We start from the raw sequence: 23,101 nt of genomic DNA, 5'->3' as shown, positions 1-23,101 counted from the left end.
CTTTCCCTTAGGAATTTGAGTTCTTTATGCAGTTCTTAGGTTTGTTAGCAATGAACTATATTATTTGTGCTACTTAGAAACCGAGACACATTAGCAAGAGTGTTCAATATAAAACAAATCATCGGGCCTATATACAGCTGAGAAAAATCACCTCCTTCTGAAGCCTGTGAAATGTCAGGATCACTGAAGCAGCACTGAAAGGCAGATGTCTAAAAATCAGTTTAACTTGCATCTTTCTTTTACTTAGGTTAAATTGCAAAAGTGTATCTTATTTTCTTTTAATATCAGCTGACATCTTCACTTACATTCATTTTACATGCTGTCATAACCAGCAATCCTAAAATAAAACATGAAAATAGATGGAAAGGGTAGTGCTATGCCTAAATTTAGGGCATTAAAAGAATCCTATATGCAGATATGGCTGTAAACTGTCTCTGGTTTTATTTTTCCTTCTCTTCAAAGGCAGAAATAATATAAGTTTAGATAATCCAATTAAATTACCATTGATGACTCTTCCGTGCTTTTGGACCAAGTGTCCTCTTTTCCATGTAATCCCATCAACTATGATACCCTTATTTGATTTACTACAGTCTGAGAGGAGGAGAATTTCTACGGGCTATAAATGAACTTTCTAATATATAATGACTTCCCTGCCAAGCTCTTCTGTTTGTTTAGGACCTACATTAGCAAGTGACTGAACTTTAAATTTTGCTGAATCTTTTTTTACGGCTGGGATCCAGATTTTGTCTTCTGGCTCAATCCTGCACAACGCGAGAGAATCAAGAGAAAACTCTGAGCAGAAACGGGTTGGGTGGTTCAGACAGATAGTTATCTAACTTCTCCCAAGATTTAAAAAAAAAAAAAAAAAAAAGGCAAGGAAAAGCATTCCAGCAGCAACTATGCTTACAATTGCAATGCAGCACTCGCATTATCCAGGGATTTCTTGCCAAGATAAATATTATCCCCTGTTTAGCAGGTAGCAAGATGGGAAGGCAAAGCGATTTTGTACCTGGAGTGGAAAGTCAGTGGCATCATCTGGAGCAGACAGACCCCTGCCACCCTGACTTCCAGGTCTTTGCGCAAAGGAATATGATTTAAAAGGCTGTTTTCTCACAAAGCCTGACTCTTTCTTTAAAACGTTCCAGGGTTGGGCTGTCCTTCGGAGAACTGAATAAAATTCCCCCTGCAAGAGGGAAGTTTTCCAGCACTTGCTGGGAATCGCTTGTCAACAGCCTGGCCAGGGGATTGCAAAAAAGGGGTTTTAAGCAGGGAGAGGAGCTCCTGTGAAGCATTCCTGGGTGTTTGCTTCATGGTAACGAAAGGGCAGATGAATTCTGCCCTATTGTGTCCCGGGTAGTATTTGTAATAATTCAAGCATCACTTGACTTGGTTGTAAAGGTTAGCTTTGTTCGGTGGTTTGTTTTCTAACAGCTGTTCCCATGGAGAAGTCCCTCTTTCACTCACAGAGAATTCAGCCTGAGTTAGAGAAAGAAACCTTGAAAAGATTTGAAAAAACGGGCCAGAAAAGGCATGGAGGTGGGGAGGCAGGATATGAGTAAGGAGAGGTCAGCCTCTTCTCAGAGTGCCCAGGGCTTGCTCGCACAAAGCAGCAACATTCAGCAGTCAGGGACAGCCGTGTTTGCTCACTAAAACAAATTCTGAGATGTCGATAGTTCTCACCAGAGAATAAACCCCCGAGGGTGATGCTTTGCTTTCCACCCTCCTGCTGCTGACCCTCTTCCCCCATGAAGGACGGGCTGCTCCACTGCTGGTGTAACAAGGCTGAGCTCCCCGTGCCTTTGTTCCCGCTGACGCTGGGCCGTGCCCTTTGTAGTTGGGGTTTGACGCGTTGGTAAAGACACGTTTCAGGATCAGGGAGGAAAGGAGTTGTGGGTTCTCTTTGCTGGGAGAACAAAATGTGCAGATGGTGTTTGGGGGCAAGAAAAGCAAATGTGGGTGAGGACAATGTTCCAGCATAATGCCTCATACTGCGTAATATTTTTACTGTGCACATAGCCCCTAACTAACTTAATATATTTTCAGTTGTAAACTTGTTGAGAGCAAATTGTGTTTTGATTGCATGAGGCAGTCTGACAAGCAATGAGGATGTTTGGTGCTAACGCAGCCAGCACAAAACCTAAAAGCCACAGTGCCTCTGGAAAGCTCGGTGCTCCACTTGCTGCTTCCCAGGCATTGAGCTTACCCGTTTTTTCCATCACGTCCCAGAGTTAAAGGAGGTGCAATTTGGTTCATACTGTGCAGTGTACATGCAACTGAGGTGTAAGGCACCACACTTCCGACATCCAGAGGGATTACACTCGGTCTGATTTGAATTTCAGCCACAAGAAGCACCTAAGCCCAGCTGTGGTTACTGAGGCTCTTTGTCACTGCTGCTTAAAGCCATATGGCAGGAAAGGTTCTCACAGCTTTTTGCTTTATCTATCCAAACTCTGACTCTCTTAAAAGGTTATTGTTAGCTTAAGACACCTATCAAAAACCTTTCATATCCATGTTCCTAAGGATGTCTTTACTGTAATGGAAAAGCACATTTAAAAATAATAAGAATTTGTCAGTTGCTACTTACTGATTTTGCTGTTTTATGTGGAGGATGAAAGTACAGCAGGAGTGTTTTGTTTATTTGCTCTAATTTATTTCTAGTCAGACTTCTTCATGTATTTGCACACTGTTGTACTGTTAAGGGTGGTGTTTACCCTGAACGTGGGCAAAAGAACTGTTCTGTAACTAAAGACATCAGGAGACATGGGAAAGTCCTAGTGAATTAGCTAAAGGTAGACAGGATTTCCAATTGTATTAGCCCCTCTTGCTGTCTTGATCCTAATTCAAAAGATGTTAAATTTATGCAAATGTACCTTTGAATAACTGTCTGTATAGGGAAGTAATATATTTTTGCACTTTATTTTGCACTGATGCACTTAAAATGCATGCTCTAAATTAGTTTCTCTGCTTTTCATTGTGTGTGGAAGCTCTGCAGCCAAGGAATAACTTCCTCAGCTGCCCCCACGGTTACAGTCTCTCTTGGTGCTATGTGTGTGTCCTGCCCCTTGTACTCCCACCTGGAGACGTACGATCTGGGGACTGAGGGGACCACAGGGACTTGCAGGGAGTGCAGGACAGCATCCACACATCCAAGGAGTCCGACACCCATCTCCCGCAATACCTTCCTTGGTCCCTTTACAGGCAGTCTGATTAACTACGGGATTCTTCGGATCCCGCTCACAACAGATAGGCTCCTCGGGTAGTTAGTGACAGTGCAGATGTAGTAGAGAAAACCTCGTTATTTTGGGTGGGAGAGAGAAGGATTGGGAAGTCTCACAGAGCCTATTGGTTATTCTCAAAATGCATTTTGTATGCAGTTTTGCCATAACATAACGTTAGCCCAGGTGGTGGCTTCCCCTCTGCTCTTGGGCAATGACCTCCCTTACCTGGTTGTGCGGGTGCTGGGACAGGACCCAGAGCAGAGCGATGGAGGCATGACACACGTCCTTGCTGCCAGATGCCAGGAGAGAGTGCAACTTGGGCAGGACGTCCTCAGCAACCATCTCGGCCTGGATGTCTGCTGGTTTGGGAAAATGACCAAGGTCAGGGAGCTTCAGAGCACCACGAGGAGGCATTCAGGCCCTGACTCAAACATTTGATTGTGCCTCAGTGATGAAATTAGACGGGACCTCCCCATCTCTGTGGGATGGGACAATGCTGCATGTTTGGTTATAAAAAAACCCCCTCATTTGTTCTGGCTCCTTTTGCCAAAGGATTAATACAGGCTTGAGAGCAGAACATGGGTTTGGGCACACTTCAGTTTGTGTCTGAACCTCAGCAAGAAGAAATGAGGAGAATTTTCTGAGTCCTTTGTTGGTATAAGGCCTGGTAAGAAGGTGGCAGCTTGTTAGAGAAGACAGAAAGACCTCCCAAGCACCACCTATCTCACGGAGTTATGGTTAGCCAGGGGAGACATTGGCCATCCTGGCTGAATCCTTATACCCTGCCTTCTCCCTGCAACCTCAGCGAGTGCTTTCGGGCACTAAAAGACAACGCCAGAGCAGCCACAGATGGAGCGGCTGTCCTAGAAGGCCAAGCAGACCAGAGGTTTTCAACCATGCCAAGGAGCAGCGCAGCAGTCCCTTCACTCCCAGCTCCACGGTAATTGTGACTGCTTGAAAATTAATCACCTCTACATTTTCTAGATGAACAACTCTACCCTGGACCCTAGGGCTCTAGCACTGAGCGTGCCAGTCCTCTGCTTCATCTCCCAAGTATGCCATAGAAATGGATCTTGGGCATTTAATAGGATAGGACTTTTTTTAAGAGGATGACAAATGATTAGGAGAAAATTATGTTTAATGGTAGACAGATTCATGCCTTGGGAGAAGGCAGGTCCCCACTCAAGCAGCAATTTCAGGAGACATTCTGTCCTAATCAGGTTTAATGCTTAGGAAACATGGAAGGGAGAAAAAGTTAATGAGTTGCAAAGGCTCTGTGCATAAGAAGACCTCTGCCGTTTCTCTCACTTTGTCCAGATACTTTCCCTTGCCACCTGGGAGCTCTGAGGCAGATTTAGTTAGTGTATGCACTGCAGCTCCCTCTTCCCTTAACATCCAATTAAAGTGTAGAAAAGAGGGTATCGCTTTGCTTTTCATATGAAAGGTTCCCAGCCCACTGTGCTCACTCTGAAAGGCAGAGAGAGAAAGAAAAAGAAATAGTGTGGTTTGTTTATCTCCAAGATATTGCTTACCACTGGTAGCCAAATTTCTTAGGCAAACACATGCCTGGCTTGAAACCTGCTTGTACCAAAGAGATTAAAAAAAAAAAAGAATAAGAGAGGGGGGAAAAAGAGCAGTTTCAGTAATGCATGTTCTTCCCTATTGTATGCAAAATAAATGTGACAACATTAACAAGCTATTACCTTATCTTCAGAGAACAAATTTTTGGCACATGATTTTTTTTCAACGTTTTGATGAATTTTTTTCAACCTCCTCTACTTTCCGTCATCCTGTCATCAATGAGGAAGAGCCAATGGGGTTCAGATGTTGGTTTATTTAAGTGTCAGATAAGTTATAGGCAAATGAAGTAAGTGAATTTGTTTCATTTGCTTTCCGTTTTTTTCACCTCCCTCCTACACAGAACTTAAGGTTCCACTCTAAATTCTGAACTGTGTCTTATTGTAGTTTCTTCGGTGTGGCTCCCAACAAAGCAAAATTTTCAAGATGTTATTCTTTGAAGCCATATAGTCAAAGTTACAGATACCAAAAAGAAAAAAAAAGTAGCATAATAGATGCTCCATACACCTTCTGTCACAGACACAATGATCAAAGATAGCTGAGAGTCTGGACAGAGCGCTTCACACATGTAGTTTCAAGTTTAAAGAATACAGGCCATCCTAGTCTAAAGGAAGCATCCAGGGCTGTGGAACAACTTTAATGATTTCCTTTCTCCTTCTCCATACATTAAGCTATGTATCTTCTAATATATGTGTCTTTTCTCCTGGGAAAGATGCCGCATAGGCACTTGTACAGTAGATGAGCAGAATTGTGCAAGGCTGAAACTGGAAGCCCAAGTTTATAGCTCTACTCTGATGCTAAGCCTTTACACAGAGAGAAAGCTACAGCCTTACCTTGTCCACAGAAGACGCTAGGAGAGAGATGAGTGTCCGTAGCAGGAATCTGTTGCCAGGTCTCAGCATGGCATTGTGGTGCTGAACGTTGGCTGCCACGTTGCTTAGGGCAGCGCAGCTGTAATACTGCAGAGAACCAAAAAAGAGAGAGAGAGGAGGTCACAGTGGTGACATGTTGAAGAGAATAAAAATAAACTGGAGAAACGCTCAGATTTAGAGCTGATGAAAATAAAGTGCTTTTTCATCTTAAGGGTGTTTTATTGGGTAGATGTGACAACAGCCTAAGTGGGCTTCCTCCAGGAAATGTGATGCAACCTGCTACAGCTAGAACAGCAGTCATGCTGCGGCACTGCCTGTTGTACAAACCCATTAGGACCCAGGGGGTTTGGGAATGTACTGTGCTGCTGCAACGACACTGCTGCTGGCACCTGAGTCAGGTCATCTGCATCCACTGTATTGTATGTTTACACTGATTTACTCAGGCTGGATGAAGTCATTGCCCTAGTGTGCCAAGAGATCATTTTCAAAGGATTTAAACATTAACGCTAGGGAAGATTATATATATGAGAGTATGTATTACTAGGGAGGTATAATTAGAAGAAACAGGTTGAACTGCAGAGAAGGAAATCTTAAGATGAATCTCAGAGAAAGCTGATAATGCTGAAACAGTTTGCAGAAAGCAATTCCACAGGCTCCATCCCTTCAGACGTTTAAAAGAAATCTGAATAGAGATAACAAAATCAATGGAGGAAACAATCCTGTACTACTTAGAGGACTGAATGAATGAACTAGCGGATTCTAAGGTTTATGACTCTGATTCATAGTTTTTCATTAGCATACTTTTGAACCAAGACTGGCCTTCTGTTAAGTGTGCAGAATCACAGAGAGATGTCTGTGGTAGGCATAAAATAGGAAGATTTCCCAGGCATTTACAATAATAAGAAAAAAATCTTTGCAAGTTATGCCTTCTCAGAACACTTAGTAAAATTGCTTAGAGCAGAAGATCAAAGTTAGGATGCAAAAAAAAAGAAAAAAAATCATAGGAAGAGACCCAACTTGTCTGATGATCTGAAAGACACAAGAAGGTAACCACATAACCGCTGTGTGCATGCATTAGTGTGTGCTGGCAGACGCACTTCTGCGTCATAAACTTTCTCCTGTGGAGCTAGCCAGATTGAATGTTTTGAATATACATTATCTGACTGAGCTGAGCTTCACCAAGATGCTCTCACATGTTTCCCCACTTCTCTAGAGAAACCTTCCCTCTCTCCACCTTTTCATTTCTACATGCTGTGGTTTGTGCTCTCCTTAAAGTCGCACTGTTACTGTTTAAAAATCTGACCTGTTTGAGCCATACCTGCACTTCTGAGTCAGGAGATTCCAGCAGCAAGGCAAGAACTGGTAGGGCTCCTTCCTTGCATAGGACCTGTTGGATTTCCTCTGCCATTTAAAAAAAAAAAAAAAAAAAAAAGATGCTGTTACTGTGTGCTGTTACTCCCTTCCCTCCCTCTCATCTGGAGGCACCATTCAAAAGAGACATGCACAGTCATTGCATTCTAGAGAGTGGTGATGTTGTCCAAATATATGCCAATCAGTATGACTGGAGAGTACGTAATTTAGAGCTTGCGCAATATAGCAGCATGCAGACATTTTGGCAAAACGACTAGCAGGCTGTCTGATCGATTAAGCCTTTGCTGGTTTTATGCTAAAGACTGTTCTGAGAAACCAAATTGCTGGAGAAGCTGCAAAAGCTCAGGTACGATATTCACCATGATTTCTGTGTTTAAAAAAAAAAACCCACAAATTATTTTTTAAATTCTGTATAATAACAGAAGTGCAATAGCCAACTGTAGAAGTTCTTGGTAACCGTTCCCTGCCACCATACAGAGATGCGACATTACTCACAACTGTATCATTTAGCTGTGTGGGATAATGGTATCATCTAGATAGGTGAGATTTAATGCTGGTTTGTTTCAGAGTTAATGTATGGTAGTGCACGTATTATTGCAGAGGACCAAATACTGCTTTTGCTAAAGCTGTTGGCAGATATTCCAGGAGCCTGGACCATAATAGTTACATTTTGCACCTTCCAACATCAAGTTAGGGATACAAGTCAAATGTTCCTAAGAGCTTGACCTTGTTGGATAAGCTTCTGAGGTTGCTTCAAAGTACCACCAAACGTGCTGCTAACTTTTTAGACTTTTTAGACCAGGTTATTTCTTTAAGAAATTATTTTTTTTTTCCTGTTTCCTTGACTGATTATTTAAGTGCTTATACATTAGCCCCTTGGGGTTTAAAATATTGTCTTTGTATTTTGGTACTAGGCAAAAAAGAGTCTGCATTAGCTAAAGAGAGGCCAAACAACTCATCAGCCTATGGCATCAACGTGAATGCCATACGCAAAGGAAATAACTTGTTGCTCAGATACGCTTTTATTCTTGCCTTAACCCTTTTGAATTATTTTTCTATCAGTGAGAAATTTTCTTTCAGCAATTTTAGATAAACCATTAGTCAGAAAGTACCTGATTGTGTGAGATTAAGAATAGCACCAACTGCATTTTGTTGGACTCTAGGATCGTAGGAATTGGCAAGGGAGAGTAGAGGTGTAACTCCTCGAGCAGTGCCAATAGCCTCTCGGTTGGACTCTGGAGAAAAGAATCAGACAAAGAAAGAAAGAAAGAAGACATTGCAATCTTACTGTGAGCCAGGAGTAGGACAACTAGGAGGACTAGATTTCTCTGGTGTTTGCTTCTCTGATTCTTTGGGATATATGAAAATTTCTCTGCATGCTCAAAGGAACCTGTTAAAAATTCCAAGAGCTCAACGGGAAAGTACATCATGACTTCTGGATTAGCCATAGATCACAGCTGGTTCAACGCTTTTTTTGTGTGTGACTAGGATGATTAAAATAAAAGGACTGTAAGTCCACTTAAACAGGTTAGCAAGGTATCATACTTGCCTTGTACCCCTGGTATGTCTGATCAAGCTTTTCACAGTGTGCCAACCAAAAACTATATAATTAACTGCAGGTAAGACTGAATTAATTTAGCAGGGTATACTCAGGGCTAATTTTACTCTTTGAATGTGCCTGTATTGCTCCTTGGACAGCTAGAAACAATGCAGAGGTTTCTAAAGACAGAATTTGACTTAACCACTGGAATTTGAAAAGATGCTGCTTCTCTGAAGTGGTGATGTTTCCTTGCCTGGCAGTGTATTAAGTTGTACAGTTGTATTCAACGTCCTGGGGTGCAAAGAGAATTCAGAAAAGATCTGCAGATTCCCTTCCAACTCTTGGATGAAAAACTGGGGAAAAAAATAACTATACTACTTAATGCTATAAAATTAACTCTATACTATAAAATACTATATAACATATTTCTATACTGTATATATGTATACTACATATGATAAAGTTATACTATGCTATGAAATACAATGCAATTTAGAAAAAAACCTTGCTTTTATTTCTACTCCTTTTGTTTTGGACTTACTGAAGGTAGCCTCAGCTGCGCTGTACAGAAGAGAAACCTTCTGTTATGCTCTTCGCTACCCCTCTACCATGAGGCCATCAAAACATTTGGAACAAATAACCTGCTGCCACACTGAGACAGCTATGGTCCTCTCCCATTTATGGTCTTGTTTATCTGTTATCTGTATTTGTATCTTAGAAGCATTCTAGTGGCATAATTTTGAAAAAATAAGGTGTTGGCAGTGGTGTTCTTTGAAGTTGATGAGATTTAAATGGGAATTAGACCCATGAAGAAGTCTCTTAATGTCCTAGTATTCTGCAGATTATTTTATAAAAGGAAAAAACAAAGTCCATAGTCTACATCTTCCACTGTTTATACGAGCCAAACTGCCACTGAAGAGCACAGGAGTTTTAGTTGAGTATTGCTTCATTTACATACATTTCTAGACAGTTTAAACAATGGCCAGTCTCTGGAAGTTTGCTGAGAGAAACATGAAGCAGAAGAAAGCAAGAAAGATGAAGGTATTTGGATGAGATCAACTCTTCAGGAGTCAACTAAGAGACTTAAAAGAACAAAGCCATTATTTCTATACCTGGAGGCTATCTATACTGGGGAACCAACACACACAGATAATCCAGGATATTTATTCAAGTATAGTTCAGCGAGTATCAGTTTAGTATTCCAGGATAAGTCCTTTTCTGCTTTCATATGAATATTTTCTACTCAGGGAAATATTTTTTATTCTGGAAAAAAATACACTAATTTCTGAGTAATATAATTGTTCTGGGAAGACTTATGTATTTAAAAATAGCTTTTCCACATGGGAAGCTATTATTCTGGTGAAATATTCTGGTCAGTTTTGTAGACAAGCCTTTCTCCAATCTAATCTGCCTGCATATTGTTCTTTTGTCTCCCTCAGCAGAAGCAGAAATTCTTTTGTGTGGCTCCACCTGATGGAGACGCGTCTGGTGTGCCGAAAACTCTAATGAGGTGAGTAAAGAAGAGAGGTAAAAAGATTGAGACTTCAGATATTGCTGCTTCCTTCATCCTTTCACACCATACACTCCATGAATGTTTGTGAATGTGGAAGAGAACCTCACATTTGGGCAAAGGGATTACAAACATTTAAACAGAACTTGGGCAAATTCTTTCTTCTACTTTCCCTTCTAGGGCAGGGAAGGGGAATCCTATATCCTCTTGTGAGAGAGCTTCTCGAGTGTGTTTCCAGTCTGAAGATCTTCTGAAGGAAACACTGGCCATGACAGAATATAAGCCATTGGGTGCTTCAAAGGTTTTTCTTCCTTAAAGAAACATAACTGGCTTGATTTGGAAAGGCTTCACATCCATGACAGCTCAAACAATTTTTCTGCCTGAGGGCTCAGAGGTGGTGGTCAACACTGGAAGCCTACAGTGGCAGGATGAGCTCTTACAGCCTGCTTGGGAGGGAGATGGCACAGGGAGACCCAGGCACCCCACTCCTGCCTGGGAAGGACTGGAGTGCCCACGGTCATCATGGGAGAGTGGAGGGACCACAACAGGCACCCGCACAATGGAAACCCCTGTGACTAAAATAAAAAAAAATAATAATTTTTTTTCCTTTTCCTTTGGGTCATTCACTAGCTGACAAGTTCCCCTCTGCAGTCTTTGTTAGTGTCCATTATTGTGGGTCTGCTGGATATATTTTTACATATGTTATTTTCCCTTATCCTTCTCTCCATTCTCATTCTAGTTTTCGTCACACAATGTGGCTGACCACTATCTGTTTTGTCAACATATGACAGAATGGATGGAGATATCTATCTCACCAAGACAGGTAACTGTACTACCATCTCCTTAAGAGATGTGGCAGGCTAGATTATGTTTCTCTCCTGGACCACCTGTTTATCTAAGTAATGCGGTCCCTCCACTGATGCCACTGCAATGACTGCTGCCCCCTGGAGCACTTTCAGAAGGGAGCCACATACTCAGATGCTACTCTAAAGTGCGGAAATTGATAACATTTACTCAAGCTCGGTTTGAATAACTCACCTTGAAACCTGCATTTATAAATTCTTTCTTTCCACTCTCTGACATTTGTGTGCTTGGAAATTCTGCTGTCAGTAAAAATTTGAATGTGCTCTACACTCAGAGCATCCTCCTTGTTTAGCTTAATGCAGACGTTCAGGCCTCCCTAAACCCTTGCTAGGAACGTTTAGTTCTGTTCCTATGTACTCTGAGAAGAGGTTTTATCCCAGAACTGATTACTTTCACTCACAGATTGAAAAGCTGCAGATAACTGCAAACGTGCATGTGTCCTTTTGCTGTGTGGACAAACACTGGTGTTGGAACAAACTGACCTTCAAATCCTTTTCATCTGAATGGGTGGGTTTGCTGGTTTTGGCTACCCAGTGCAGCAGGTACAACCCAGCTTACGTATAACTTGCAGTAACATTGCTGAACAGCTTCACTCTGTACAGTCTTGCATGCTCATTGCAGCAGAACTAAGACACATTACCGTTCTTGGATTTAGAGTTTTAGTCACCTTAAAGCTATTGAAGGATCTTCCTAATTTGGTTGTGCTTCCATATTTATCTTTTTTAAACCGCCCTGAAGCATGAATGGCATACTTGAAGGACATGACTGAAGAGAATACTTTTCTCAAGCAGACCCTTTAAGATATCAGAGTCTATGCGTTAAAATTAAAATAAACTCTAGAGAATTGCCTCTTGCTTTAGTTTCATTGCTGTGGTAGCTAAATATAGTCTGAAAAAGAAATAAACAGATCCAGTCCATCTAATCCTAGTTAAACTGGGACAGATGTCCTCAACACTGATCAAATCCCAGGCAGCAACCCAGTCTATGGACTTGCAGGACTGCCTCCCTCTATGTTCAGCAGATGCCTTCTTACCTAGTTTGAAAGCTCCTTGAGTGCTTAATTTGAACTACTTGTGCTCAGAAGTACACTGGCACCTAAGGGAGCGTGCAAAGGCACTAGGTGACCATCCTCAACAGAGAATGAAGATGCATTGGATGTGGAGCGGCTGAGGGTTCCCTACGCTCTGGGTTAAAGACAGAGATGTCTAGAAGGGCCAGAGTGCCTTCAGGAGTAAGGAACATCCTCAGGTCCCCAAACAAGTTGCTTTCTCTGTGGGCTGCTTAAAACAGGCAAAGCGATATCTCTCTGTAGATCTTCAGGGGCATAACTTCACTGACTATACCTAAAGAAAGTCATTCTAGTGCCAGGTACCTAAACTTTTAGCAATACCATGCCTAATTTAGAGACTTCAATGAGGCAATTTGCATTCCACACAAAGTAATGTAGTACACAGAGTTCTGAGTTCAGGTATACGTTATTACCTGACCATAATAATGTGCAATGCTTAAAATAAGTTTCAAAGGGAAAAGTGTTTAAAAACTTGCAAATTAAAAAAAAAAAAAAAAAAAAAAAGATGGGATAAAATGCAAATCAGCACTTTCATGTACTTGGATCCTGCTTATCTACTCCCCCTTTGCAACATAAATACTTAAATGAGAAAGTCATACTTTCACCATGCTTCTCTCAGCTTTCTGGGAGATCTGATGGCTACTTCCCACACTGGAGTGGGAAGCTGGTGGAATAAACACTACAGAAGGAAAATAAATGTTATTCATGGCTTTTATACAGGCCTTTACACAATCTGTACAGTAGAATTACACAGTTTGCAGGGGGCAGAATACACCAGACTAACCTGATAGCCTTTCTTCTGGTAACTGGTTGAGCTTATGTGCCAGGAAAATATCTATACCATGATACGAAATATGCATAGTTAAGCAAGAGAAGTTGGTGACAATGCAAGCAGTACACGATGGATAAGGAACTGACTAAACGCAAACTGGCAGCAAGTTTTACTGAATGGGAATGACCACCTGGAAGGAGGCTACAAGTGGAATTCCACAAGGACTGGTTTGTAGTTGGTTTTGAATTAGTAAGTTAATACAAAGGTGTGAGTGCAGCACTGTCAATGCAGTGAAGGACTGGAATATTTTACAAATAACAGGCAAGTTAGACGACTGAAGCAACAGAAACAGAATGAAACCTTATAGTACAAAATGCAGGGACATGCACTTGGAAACATTTGTTGCAGACCCTTAATTAATTGGTACCTGCTGGAAATAGCAGCAGAGGAGGAGAACGACTGAGTGATCAAGTCAGCTACAGGATGACATCACCACCATGATGCAATCACAAAAAAAAGCAAGTGTTATCATGAGATGTACCACAAAACATATTTCCCTGGATGCCATAACAAAAGACACAGGTGAGACCCTAGCTGAAATCCTGCACATTTCTGGTGACCTCTCTTTCAGAAGAGATGAATTCCAAGTGGAATCCCTGCGGCATTTATGTACATCTTGGGACTGTAACAATGCCTGAGGTCTGTGATATCACAAAACAGCAGATGCAATTGCTGTGTTCCATTTCTGGAACATATCATTTACACCCAGAAGAGCTATGAAGATGAATGGAGAACCTCACATACAAGAGGAGTCTTAAATGAGCTTGGCTTTTTCAGTCTTGTACAATGAAGGAGCCTCATCAGCACAGACATCAGAGAGGCAAAACTACTTAAGCAAAAGCCAATGTAGACACTAATTAAGATAAGCTGGTCATGAATATGTTTAGGTTGGAAAGCAGAAGAAGGTTTGTAATCATAATAGAATGAAGGTCAAAAACACTGAGAAAAAAAGACCTTAACTGGAAACTCAAGAAGTTGCATTTCTGATGTGGTAATACCAAAATTTGCTGCTGCATCTTATGACTCTTAAACCAATTGCAAATAGGTTGTTTCACCTTGAAATATGAGGTAAGAGTTGAATGAATTCACTGCACAGGATAGAAAGGGAAAGAATGGCACACTCACCTGAAACAGCCAACGTCATGGTGCAGGCACAGGAGTTACACTGGACAGTGGGATCCTCTGACTCAAGCAGATCCAGAATTGGTTCGAGTAAACCCATTTGGACAACTAATTCTTTGTCAACTATTCATGAATTCAAGAAAAAATGGACAAACAGAAAAGTAAACACTTAATGCCTTTGTGAAAAGAATGTATCTTCCTTTGACTGCTTTCGGGGTCTATAGGATGATTATGCAAAATAGACCTAAGATGGAAACAGCCTGAAAGGCACTCACAGTCCCTAGCTTGATTTGCTTGACCCCTCTTCAGATTTTTTAGTGTAAGAGATGTTCAGAGGTTCTAGTTCAGAAGGTCCCAAATATTTCTGCTAGCAATTCTGTTTTCAAACATAAGCTTCATTTTTGGAAAGTGCAACTGCAGCTTTCCAATAGGTTCACAATTTACTCAGCCCCCACCTCTTTTTCTTCTGAAGTCTACCCTTTAAATACTACCTTTTACTTGTAAATAGTGACATGCTATTATGTGCAGCACCATCCTTAAAAAAAAGAAAATAAAAAAGCTTCCTTCATTGAAGACTGACTCTGTCTTCTGCTGTTATGGGATAGCGTGATGGAATACCTGTTGTGGCCCAGGTGCCAGGGAACACAGTAGTTAGTAGATGCAACAAAGACTCTGTTGACAAGGTGTGGGGTTTTCAGGCCCTATCTATCAACATAAACTTTATTGGGAAGTTTTTCATCTGCAGCTCCCAGATCCTATCTCAATTACATTTGCCCTGTTGGCTACAAAACAAAGTTAATTCTATTAAACAATTTTTTTTTTAATCTGAAAGCAATTTAAGACCAAGGTCCAGTTAATAAATAACAAGAAAATGAGAACTGTCTCATAAGCAGAGTTTACTTCTAAAAGCTGTATCTATTGCTTGAAAGGGTAAGTGGTGGGCTCTTAATCCAAGAATAAGATTAGTATAGCTGTTCCCACACCGGTCTGGGAATAATTTATCAGCCTTTGCACACAGATCCAAGATCTCTGGCCACATGATATAATCTAGCTGGAGGGATCTGATATATCCTGGTGCCACCAGAATCTATGTGGCTTACAGACAGAAACAGACTTACACCTGTCCTACCAGAAACACAAAAAAAGGAATTTGGATTTGTGTGGACCTGAGTGTGTGTCTGAGTCTGGCTGAAGAGATACTTTTTCACCTGAAGAGAGATGTATTGTTAATTACTCACTATTTCCTTCCAGCAAGAAGTTGACAAGGGACAAGGAAGACATCTGCTGCACCTCCAGGTCAGTAGACCGTAGTAAGGCGTAGAAGGGTTCCAGATGCTCCACAGGCAGAGGGATGTTCACTGCAGGAATGGGAGGAAATATTCAGGAGTCTCATCATTTACCGCAGTCACATTTTTCTCATTGGTCTTAAGCCTCAGGTTCTACCATACCTAAGCCAAGTCATATTCCCTTGCATTTAAATTCCATTGCTACTAGCAAAACAGGGCAAGTTTCCTGAAAGAGTTTTGAATAATCAAGTACTTCAAAAACATCATGGGAAGGGAAGCAATATGCCTCACTACCGAACAAGTCATTCTGCCTCATAGCAGGTCCTCGTGTTGTGGCTATCTGCATTTTTTATCCAGCAAAAAATACATGGGATAAAGCTATCAAGTCAAGTGCCAGAATATTCTGCTTGAAGTAAATTTAAAACAAACAAATAAATAAATAAATCCCAGCCTGCTTGTGGCTGTTATTTCTACCTTTTTGTAGGACCCAAACTTTATGGAATTTTATTTGGCGTATCTGGCTGACTTCTAACTGTTTACAAATTACCTCAGGAGCCAAGTGCTCCCACAGAACAGTTGAGACAAAAAGAAGAACATTTCTTTCATAAATTTCCACTACAATCTGGCCTCTAGGGCTTTGTCCTCTTCCAAACATTATAAAATATAAAACCATAAATGATCACTACGTCCATTTCCTTCCACCATGTTTTGACTGTGTGGTTCTCAGGAGATTCAGTATACACTGACAATAACTACTTTGGGTTCCACTGAGTTTTACAGAAGTATTACAATTATATAAATGACAATCTTTTATAATCATGAGAGATATCTCTTCTCATAGCAAAACCCAGAATGACTCTGTCCACAACAGACATTTCCAGAAATGACAACATTTCCATTTTCCTTAGCAAACACCTTAGCATGAAACAAACAAAAAAAGAACTTTGATTAATGAATCAAAGGGAGTTTCACAGTTGGAATTAATACTTTTATTTATAATGATGTGAAAATTTTCTAATGCACCGAGATAACTTACTGTGCTGACTCATATGCAAGTAATAGAGGGCAGCAGACTGCTGTAAACCTGGGTTTTCTGAAAAGGCTAAGGTCCTCAAGGCTTCCAGAGGGTCCCTTCCAAGTGGTGACATTTCAAAACCTAAAGATGGACAATGACAGCACAGACTCAATTACACCCAAAAAGCGTTAGTTTACAGAAGAAATTAAAATTTACAGCCAACCAAACACATAAGGATTTTTGTACTGCAACAACTCCATAGAGCCCATCTATCCTTATTCATGTTTCCATGAGCAGAAGCAATAAATGAATCTGGAATAACCTGTCCTTGGCAACACCCCTTGTGAAGCTCACAAAGCTAGTGAGTGGAAGCAAGATAAATTATAACCTTTAGACACTTTTATGCTATCCAATATAGATGCAGGTGTTCTGGTTGTCCATAAAAATCTTTATCTCTTCCTGAATCATAGAAGATCTTTGTTAAAATATATCTACTGAACATGGTGTTCTTATTTATGAGCTATAGAAAAAGTATGTATTTCTAATTTACTACGTTTTACGTTCATTGTGTTTCCTGTCCTGGGTATTACAATAAAGGATATCAGGGAATAGCAACATGGATTGCAAATAGGCTTGCCTCTGGCTCAGATTTCTAGTATGAGTCTACCTGTTCTCGAGTATGATAGCTCTCCTATGAATAAACCAGATGTTCAGCAATAGCCATCAAACAATAGCAGTCATGCAGGACTTCTGTAAGTCACTGTATAATGTACTTACAATGTGTGGAATGGAGCAGCAGAGAGGAAAAAAAAAAGGAGGCATTGAAGGATGGTCAATAGTATAAACTGTTGAAAAGGTAATGTAGTATAAATTGACTGGTGGAGCACACAATTCTAAGATGTATTTTCAGACAATAGATTAAAGCAGTGCACTAAAGATTGAAATATCTCTATGAACAAGATCTAGCTACTTTACCTCCTACAGGATAAAGAGATGTGAGGGATGGGAGGTGTGTGAGCTTTCATGCCTCAGTGCAAAACTCAGCCAATATCTCAAGCCATTAGAAGCTGCTGACAAGTCAAGAGTAGCAAACTCCTACCTTCAGCATTAGGTAAGTGGGCTTCACAGAAGAACTGCTTCATATAAAAATCAATTTTGTTTAATAATTAACAATGCACACAAAGGGAAGGACTAGCCAGTGTGTGCAATGTTTCAGAGAAAAAAAACAAAAATCCATTCATGCGGTTTAATTCTGTTCCTTACACACTGACTATCTGAATCTCCCACATATCTGTGCATTTTTGTTTGGAAGAGTAATAAAGCAGAAGCCATTCAAAATCCTCACCTGCTTATAATATCAAGCATTTGCTGCTCTAGCTAACAGCTGAGTATGACGATCAATCATGAAGTCCCTCCTTGCACCCAGATTGTCCAAATGTTGGCTCCCTGCTTATTATAATTTGTCCAGAACTGAGGACGGGCTTGCTCCATCTCGGAATAAAATACACAGGCAAGTGTTAAAGTAAGAGGGATGTGTCTTGGTTCTCTCTGTGAGGCTTCCCTGCCTCCACCTGCCTGGGCAGCAGGATTTGGCCGCTCAGAGAATTAACCTTGCTGCTTCTTCTTGGGTGCTGTGTATGTGCTATCATGGACACTGGGACCTCCCTGAGAACACAGGTTTCCATCTGTGCGCTGCTGTCACAGAAGTTCTAGGCTCCCTGCTGTGGTACCCCAGCTCCTGAGGATCCAAGACAGACCAGCCTTTTGGAGACCCATCTCAGAGAGGAAAGGATTTCTCAAGAAAACACACACTGAGACTTTTCAGGAAGCACCAGTGGGTGCTGCAAAGGGCTGTTCTGGCCTCACCATTTTTCCAGACCACCCCTTCATTGCATCTGATTCATTAACTGAGCTGGGATACTGCCAAGACAGTATACTCCTTATACAGTCAGGAGCATGCTACCCTTTGGAACAAAAAGTTCAGCCCTGGAAGATCCCGACTGTACATCAAGCTGAAAGACCTGGTCCTATTCTGGATACGGACTTCAGAATTTAGCAAGTGCTTAATGTGCAGCAATTAGTGAACCATATTAGCAGCACAGGACCCCCCACATTCATAGGGTAATGACACCAGCTAATAATACCAGCTGAGGCTAATTCACCAGCGTCACAGCAATTATTCCAAAGGTTGTTCCATGACAGATCATTTCACACAGCATTAACTGTGTACACCAAGGAAAAATGTTTCTCTTGGTCCCCCTCACAAGATGGTTTTATGTCCCCAAAAAGAAACAGTACTTTGTGTTCCACACCCTTCACACAAATGGCAGTAGAAAGCTATGCAATTTTGTGTAGTAGCTTTAGCCCAAGGTTGTTAAACTTAAAGCATTATACCCAATTAGCTGTGAGACAAAGCAAAACCAAACAAGCAATGGCCCCTGCCTAAGCTTGAGACAAGGAATATTTTTTAGATTGGACAACTGACAAAACACACTCATCCAAGATGATATTCTGTGACTGCAGGAGTGAAATAAAAAATAAGTTTTCCTATTGATATTGTCACATCCTAGGACAGGATAGAGAGGACATCACAAGTAGATAAACAGGGGAATTAGGCAGGTAGTCTGTAAAGCAGAGGAGATACATGAAGAGTTATGGATCTACTTTGATTCAAGCAGAATCCCACAATTCCGTTCAAGCCTTGTGTCTAAAATGTTCGCACAAAACCACTTGGGCAGACCAGCTGCTTGGAAGCCTGGGAGCCCAATGGTGCTCATCCCAGGGTGACTTTGACCTTCCCCATGTGTAGCACAGATACCCACAGCCCAGGTCCAGCTGTTCCACAGCCAGCCGACACGGATGGGCACAACTCAGCCAGGACCATGCTGTGATTTGCCTGCTCACAGCTTGGCACTCACATAGCATCCAGTGTTGGTACAGCCAGTTTCCAGCTTTGTGACCAGCTACTGACTTTAAAAAATTAACTTCGATTACCAGAAAGACTCACTTTTATAAAACATATTTACATGGGTTATGTATTAACAGCAGTAGCAGAGCAAGTGATTGATCATTTCTACCTAGATCCAACTGTTACGGCCACTTGAGCCCTCGGTGTCGCATACACAAAGAAAACGCTCTGTAGCTCTGGCCTTTCCTACACCATCACCGAGCTGCCCCATGCCATGCCACAGCAGTTCATCCAGCAATCTGTTTTCAACCCACAAAATTAATGTCTTTGCTCTTTCACAACCCTTTAAGAAAAACCAATTCCTCTTACCTGTTTCAATATGCTGCAGAAACTCCTGGGCTGTCACCCTCTCATGAGGCTGCAGGATGGGCTTGTACAGCTGCCTGGCTTTAGAGCTGTTTTGTTTTAAGCAGGAGCATTTGCTTATCAGAGTTAAGCATTCTTTGATGCCCTGCACCAAGTCGGAGGACATCCGCTGGACAAAGCCCACAAAGTCCCGCAGCAGCTGCATGCACCGTCCACACAGTTGACCCATTCTTGTTCCAACAGCAGCACAAAGTAAAAGGAGGAGGAAGGAGATGGAAAGAAAAGTTCCTTCTCAACTTGTCCACTTTTTGCACTAACTTGTTGCTTCAGTGTTTGTCCTGCCTTACAGATGTTAACACTACACTGCGTGCAGCTGCTGCAAAGCAGACAGGCTTCTGTGTCCGAAAAGCTACATTGCACAACAAGGCTGGTTTCTGCAGATCTCCCAGAGCCTACAAAATATTATTTAAAAGGCTGGATGGAGCCACACTCAAACACCCACCCTTTGCTTGAAGAAAAATAAAATGATGACCGAAACACATTTCGTGGAGAATAAACAGAGTTTAACTCCTGGAGCATCCACCAAAGCCTTCATGAGGCTAGAAAAGCTCTGGGATAATGGCAAAAGCAACGTCAGCTTTTGTAAGGCAGCTTTCCACATGAAAGGTAGGCACCACCTTGTCTGCATGTGTACAAGCTGCAGCTGCCAATGGGAGAGGAAGATCAAAACAACAAAGGAGCACACGTACAGGTTTTTCCAGTTTTTGCTGAAGCACAGACCAGAACAAAGGCCCTGTTTGGCAAACAGCTCAAAACTCAGTCAACTGAGCCATTGCAAATCAGCAACAGAAAACTGAAAAAAAAATTAAAAATACAGTGGCTAAATGAATTTAGAACTATGTTTTCCTCCTGTCAAGCAAATCCTGCAGAGTGGGCTGGATAAGCTAGCAATGGGAGGATGCCAAAAAAATCATCTGCACTTTTCATGCAGAAAAAGGTAGCAACAGGAAAAAGAGCAGTTCTCCTTTTGCTCCATCCTTTTGCTTAACTCACCAGTCTGGTGCATGTGCCCACCCTTGGTTGAACAGTTTTACAAATGACCTTGGTCTAATTAATGTAGCATGAAGTGACATTTGTAATATTCTTGAGGTTTCCAGTAAAATCTGGTTGGATTCAAGATGACTTTCATTATGGAACCAGTAGGTACTGGTCTGCTGAGTGTTGATCACTTTTATTAACTTCTTTCTATCCATGGATTTGATGGATTTATTCTAATTATTGCATTTAATGTATTTATTGGTAAGTTTTAGCCTCACTGTCCTTTAATAGATCTTAAGTTTCTAAATAAATCATATTTGAAAATAAACCCTTTGTTCTGCACCCATCTCCAAACACTGATGAACAGGCTCAGCCAAATCTCACTGGTCTGTCCAGCTACTGCTACTTTTTCTCATACGTACACACGATGTAATTTCCCTAAACACAAATACCATGCAGCACAAACAAACCCACCTACACCCATAAACCAAAAGCTGTGAGATCTCTATTACACAACACAACCCATTACAAAGAATCAAGACTGATTTTTTTCTGGCTACTTCTTTGACCAGCTCTGCAAGCCCACCAAGTTCTGATCCCTGTCTGGCTTCTTAATGTTATCAAAAGCAAGGCTAATATTCCTATTTTCTCGTCATGTCTTCTGGATCCTTTCAGCAGGGATCTTCTAAAGTATAGGGAACCCATGTGATTGACAGGTCCTGCTTCTGCCACCGCTCGCTCTTCACCTTTTGCTCATGATCTTCCACCCTTCAGCTTCCATCCTAAAAGCAGTGAGTTGGCAGATCTCCAAGAAGCCATCGCATGCACTTTCTCTCTTGCTCTGTCCTGTCTACAGAACTGTAAGGTTTAATTGTTTCAAGGTTTTTTTTTTTAAGGTAATTTGAACTGTACTGCACTGAGATAAGAAAAAACTAGGACTATTACCCTTCAGCTTCCATCCTAAAAGCAGTGAGTTGGCAGATCTCCAAGAAGCCATCGCATGCACTTTCTCTCTTGCTCTGTCCTGTCTACAGAACTGTAAGGTTTAATTGTTTCAAGGTTTTTTTTTTTTTTAAGGTAATTTGCACTGTACTGCACTGAGATAAGAAAAAAACAGGACTATTTCAATGAGACACTTGTTAGCAATGACTGCATTGCTGTAACATACTCTTACTAAGCATTTCAAAATGTATTACAAACATTAAAACAGCTTTCCAATATATCTGTAAGTAAGATATTCCCCAAATGGTTTAAAAACAAGTTTCAGAGGTGCTGAGCTCTTGTTAAATGGGAGCTAAAGAAATGCACCACACCTGAAAATTAGGCTACAATTTGCCTGAAGGCATAAAACTCAGGTGTCCCAATACCTAGTTTGATGATTCAGTCAGGAAATTGTTCTTTGATTTGAAACCACTACTTGAAAGCCAGTGCAGAAGGCTGGTTTGTGGGTCTTCAAATCTCCTCTGAATTCACAATAGCTGCTGTAAAGGTAAAGGTTGCAACTAGAAAGCCAATGTTTTTGATTAGTTTCATGACCTAGATATGTTTCCTTATCTGATCGAACAAAATGTCAGCTCAAGACTGCAGAAGGGGGAAAAAATTAGTAGTACTGTAATACTGTTAAAACAATTTTGCTTTTATTCTTCTAAAGAATGTGTTCCAAACAGTAGAAACCCTACACCCCATACTCTGATTTTTTTTCCCAAAGGAAATCAGTTCCTTTGTAAGGTGTTAAAAAAAGCCTTTCCAAACCATTTCCATTCAGTTGTGTGCAAAAGAGGCTTCCAAGTAGTAACCTTACTGTATGAAGACTATTTGGAATTCTGTTTAAAATGTATATGGAAGTTTCAGTCTATTTGCTAAATAATAGATGAATGGTATACCTAAATGGCACTTTCAACAGAGAGCTTCCACTGGTCCAGTGTTTTATCTGCTGTGTAACTTCTCTGCGAAGGAGAGAAAATACTGCTTTTTGGGCACAGTCCCTTAAGCATCTGACACTTGCAGCAGGTTTGTTTTGTTTTGAATTAAGAACAGAAAATCAAAAAATACATTTATTCATCACTAAATTCATCCACCATTTCATTCATGTAGCATGCCATTGCTTGAAGCACTTCTTGTAACAGAAATTCCTTTATCTAGTTTGTAATTGTGGAGTCATAGAATGGTTCAGGTTGGAGGGGACCTTTAAAGCTCATCTAGTCCAACCCCCCTACCACGAGCAGGGACACCTTCAACTTGATCAGGTTGCTCAGAGCCCCCTCCAACCTGGCCTTGAATGTTTCCAGGCATGGGGCATCTACCACCTCTCTGGGCAACCTGTGCCAGTGTTTCACTACTCTCATTGTAAAAAATTTCTTCCTTATATCTAGTCTAAATCTACCCTCTTTTAGTTTAAAGCCATTACCCCTTGTCTATTGCTACAGGCCCTGCTAAAAAGTTCTTCCCCATTTTTTCTTATAAGCCCCTTAAAGTATTGAACGGTGTCTCCCATGGCATTCTCCTGGAGAAA

At 41.2% G+C, this 23,101-nt stretch overlaps 1 protein-coding gene across 1 annotated transcript in view; it reads right to left on the bottom strand.

The window, feature by feature from the left end:
- Positions 1-19,780, bottom strand: part of LOC104169305 (vacuolar protein 8-like) — a 26,339-nt gene extending 6,559 nt beyond the window's left edge. Inside the window, exons 1-9 of the mRNA XM_009710201.1 lie at positions 19,555-19,780; positions 16,299-16,418; positions 15,215-15,334; positions 13,980-14,099; positions 8,152-8,274; positions 6,987-7,069; positions 5,630-5,755; positions 4,751-4,796; positions 3,444-3,577 (exon numbers count right to left, since the gene is read on the bottom strand). Coding sequence (XP_009708503.1) covers positions 3,444-3,577; positions 4,751-4,796; positions 5,630-5,755; positions 6,987-7,069; positions 8,152-8,274; positions 13,980-14,099; positions 15,215-15,334; positions 16,299-16,418; positions 19,555-19,780 — 1,098 coding nt within the window. The remainder of the gene's footprint in view (positions 1-3,443; positions 3,578-4,750; positions 4,797-5,629; positions 5,756-6,986; positions 7,070-8,151; positions 8,275-13,979; positions 14,100-15,214; positions 15,335-16,298; positions 16,419-19,554) is intronic.
- Positions 19,781-23,101: the final 3,321 nt, after the last annotated feature.

The sequence above is a fragment of the Cariama cristata genome, unplaced genomic scaffold, assembly GCF_000690535.1.
Source record: "Cariama cristata isolate BGI_N322 unplaced genomic scaffold, ASM69053v1 scaffold4371, whole genome shotgun sequence".
In the NCBI taxonomy this organism is placed as follows: domain Eukaryota; kingdom Metazoa; phylum Chordata; class Aves; order Cariamiformes; family Cariamidae; genus Cariama; species Cariama cristata.
The sequence above is the reverse complement of the archived record's forward strand: the minus strand, read 5'-3'. Positions and strand labels throughout refer to the sequence as shown.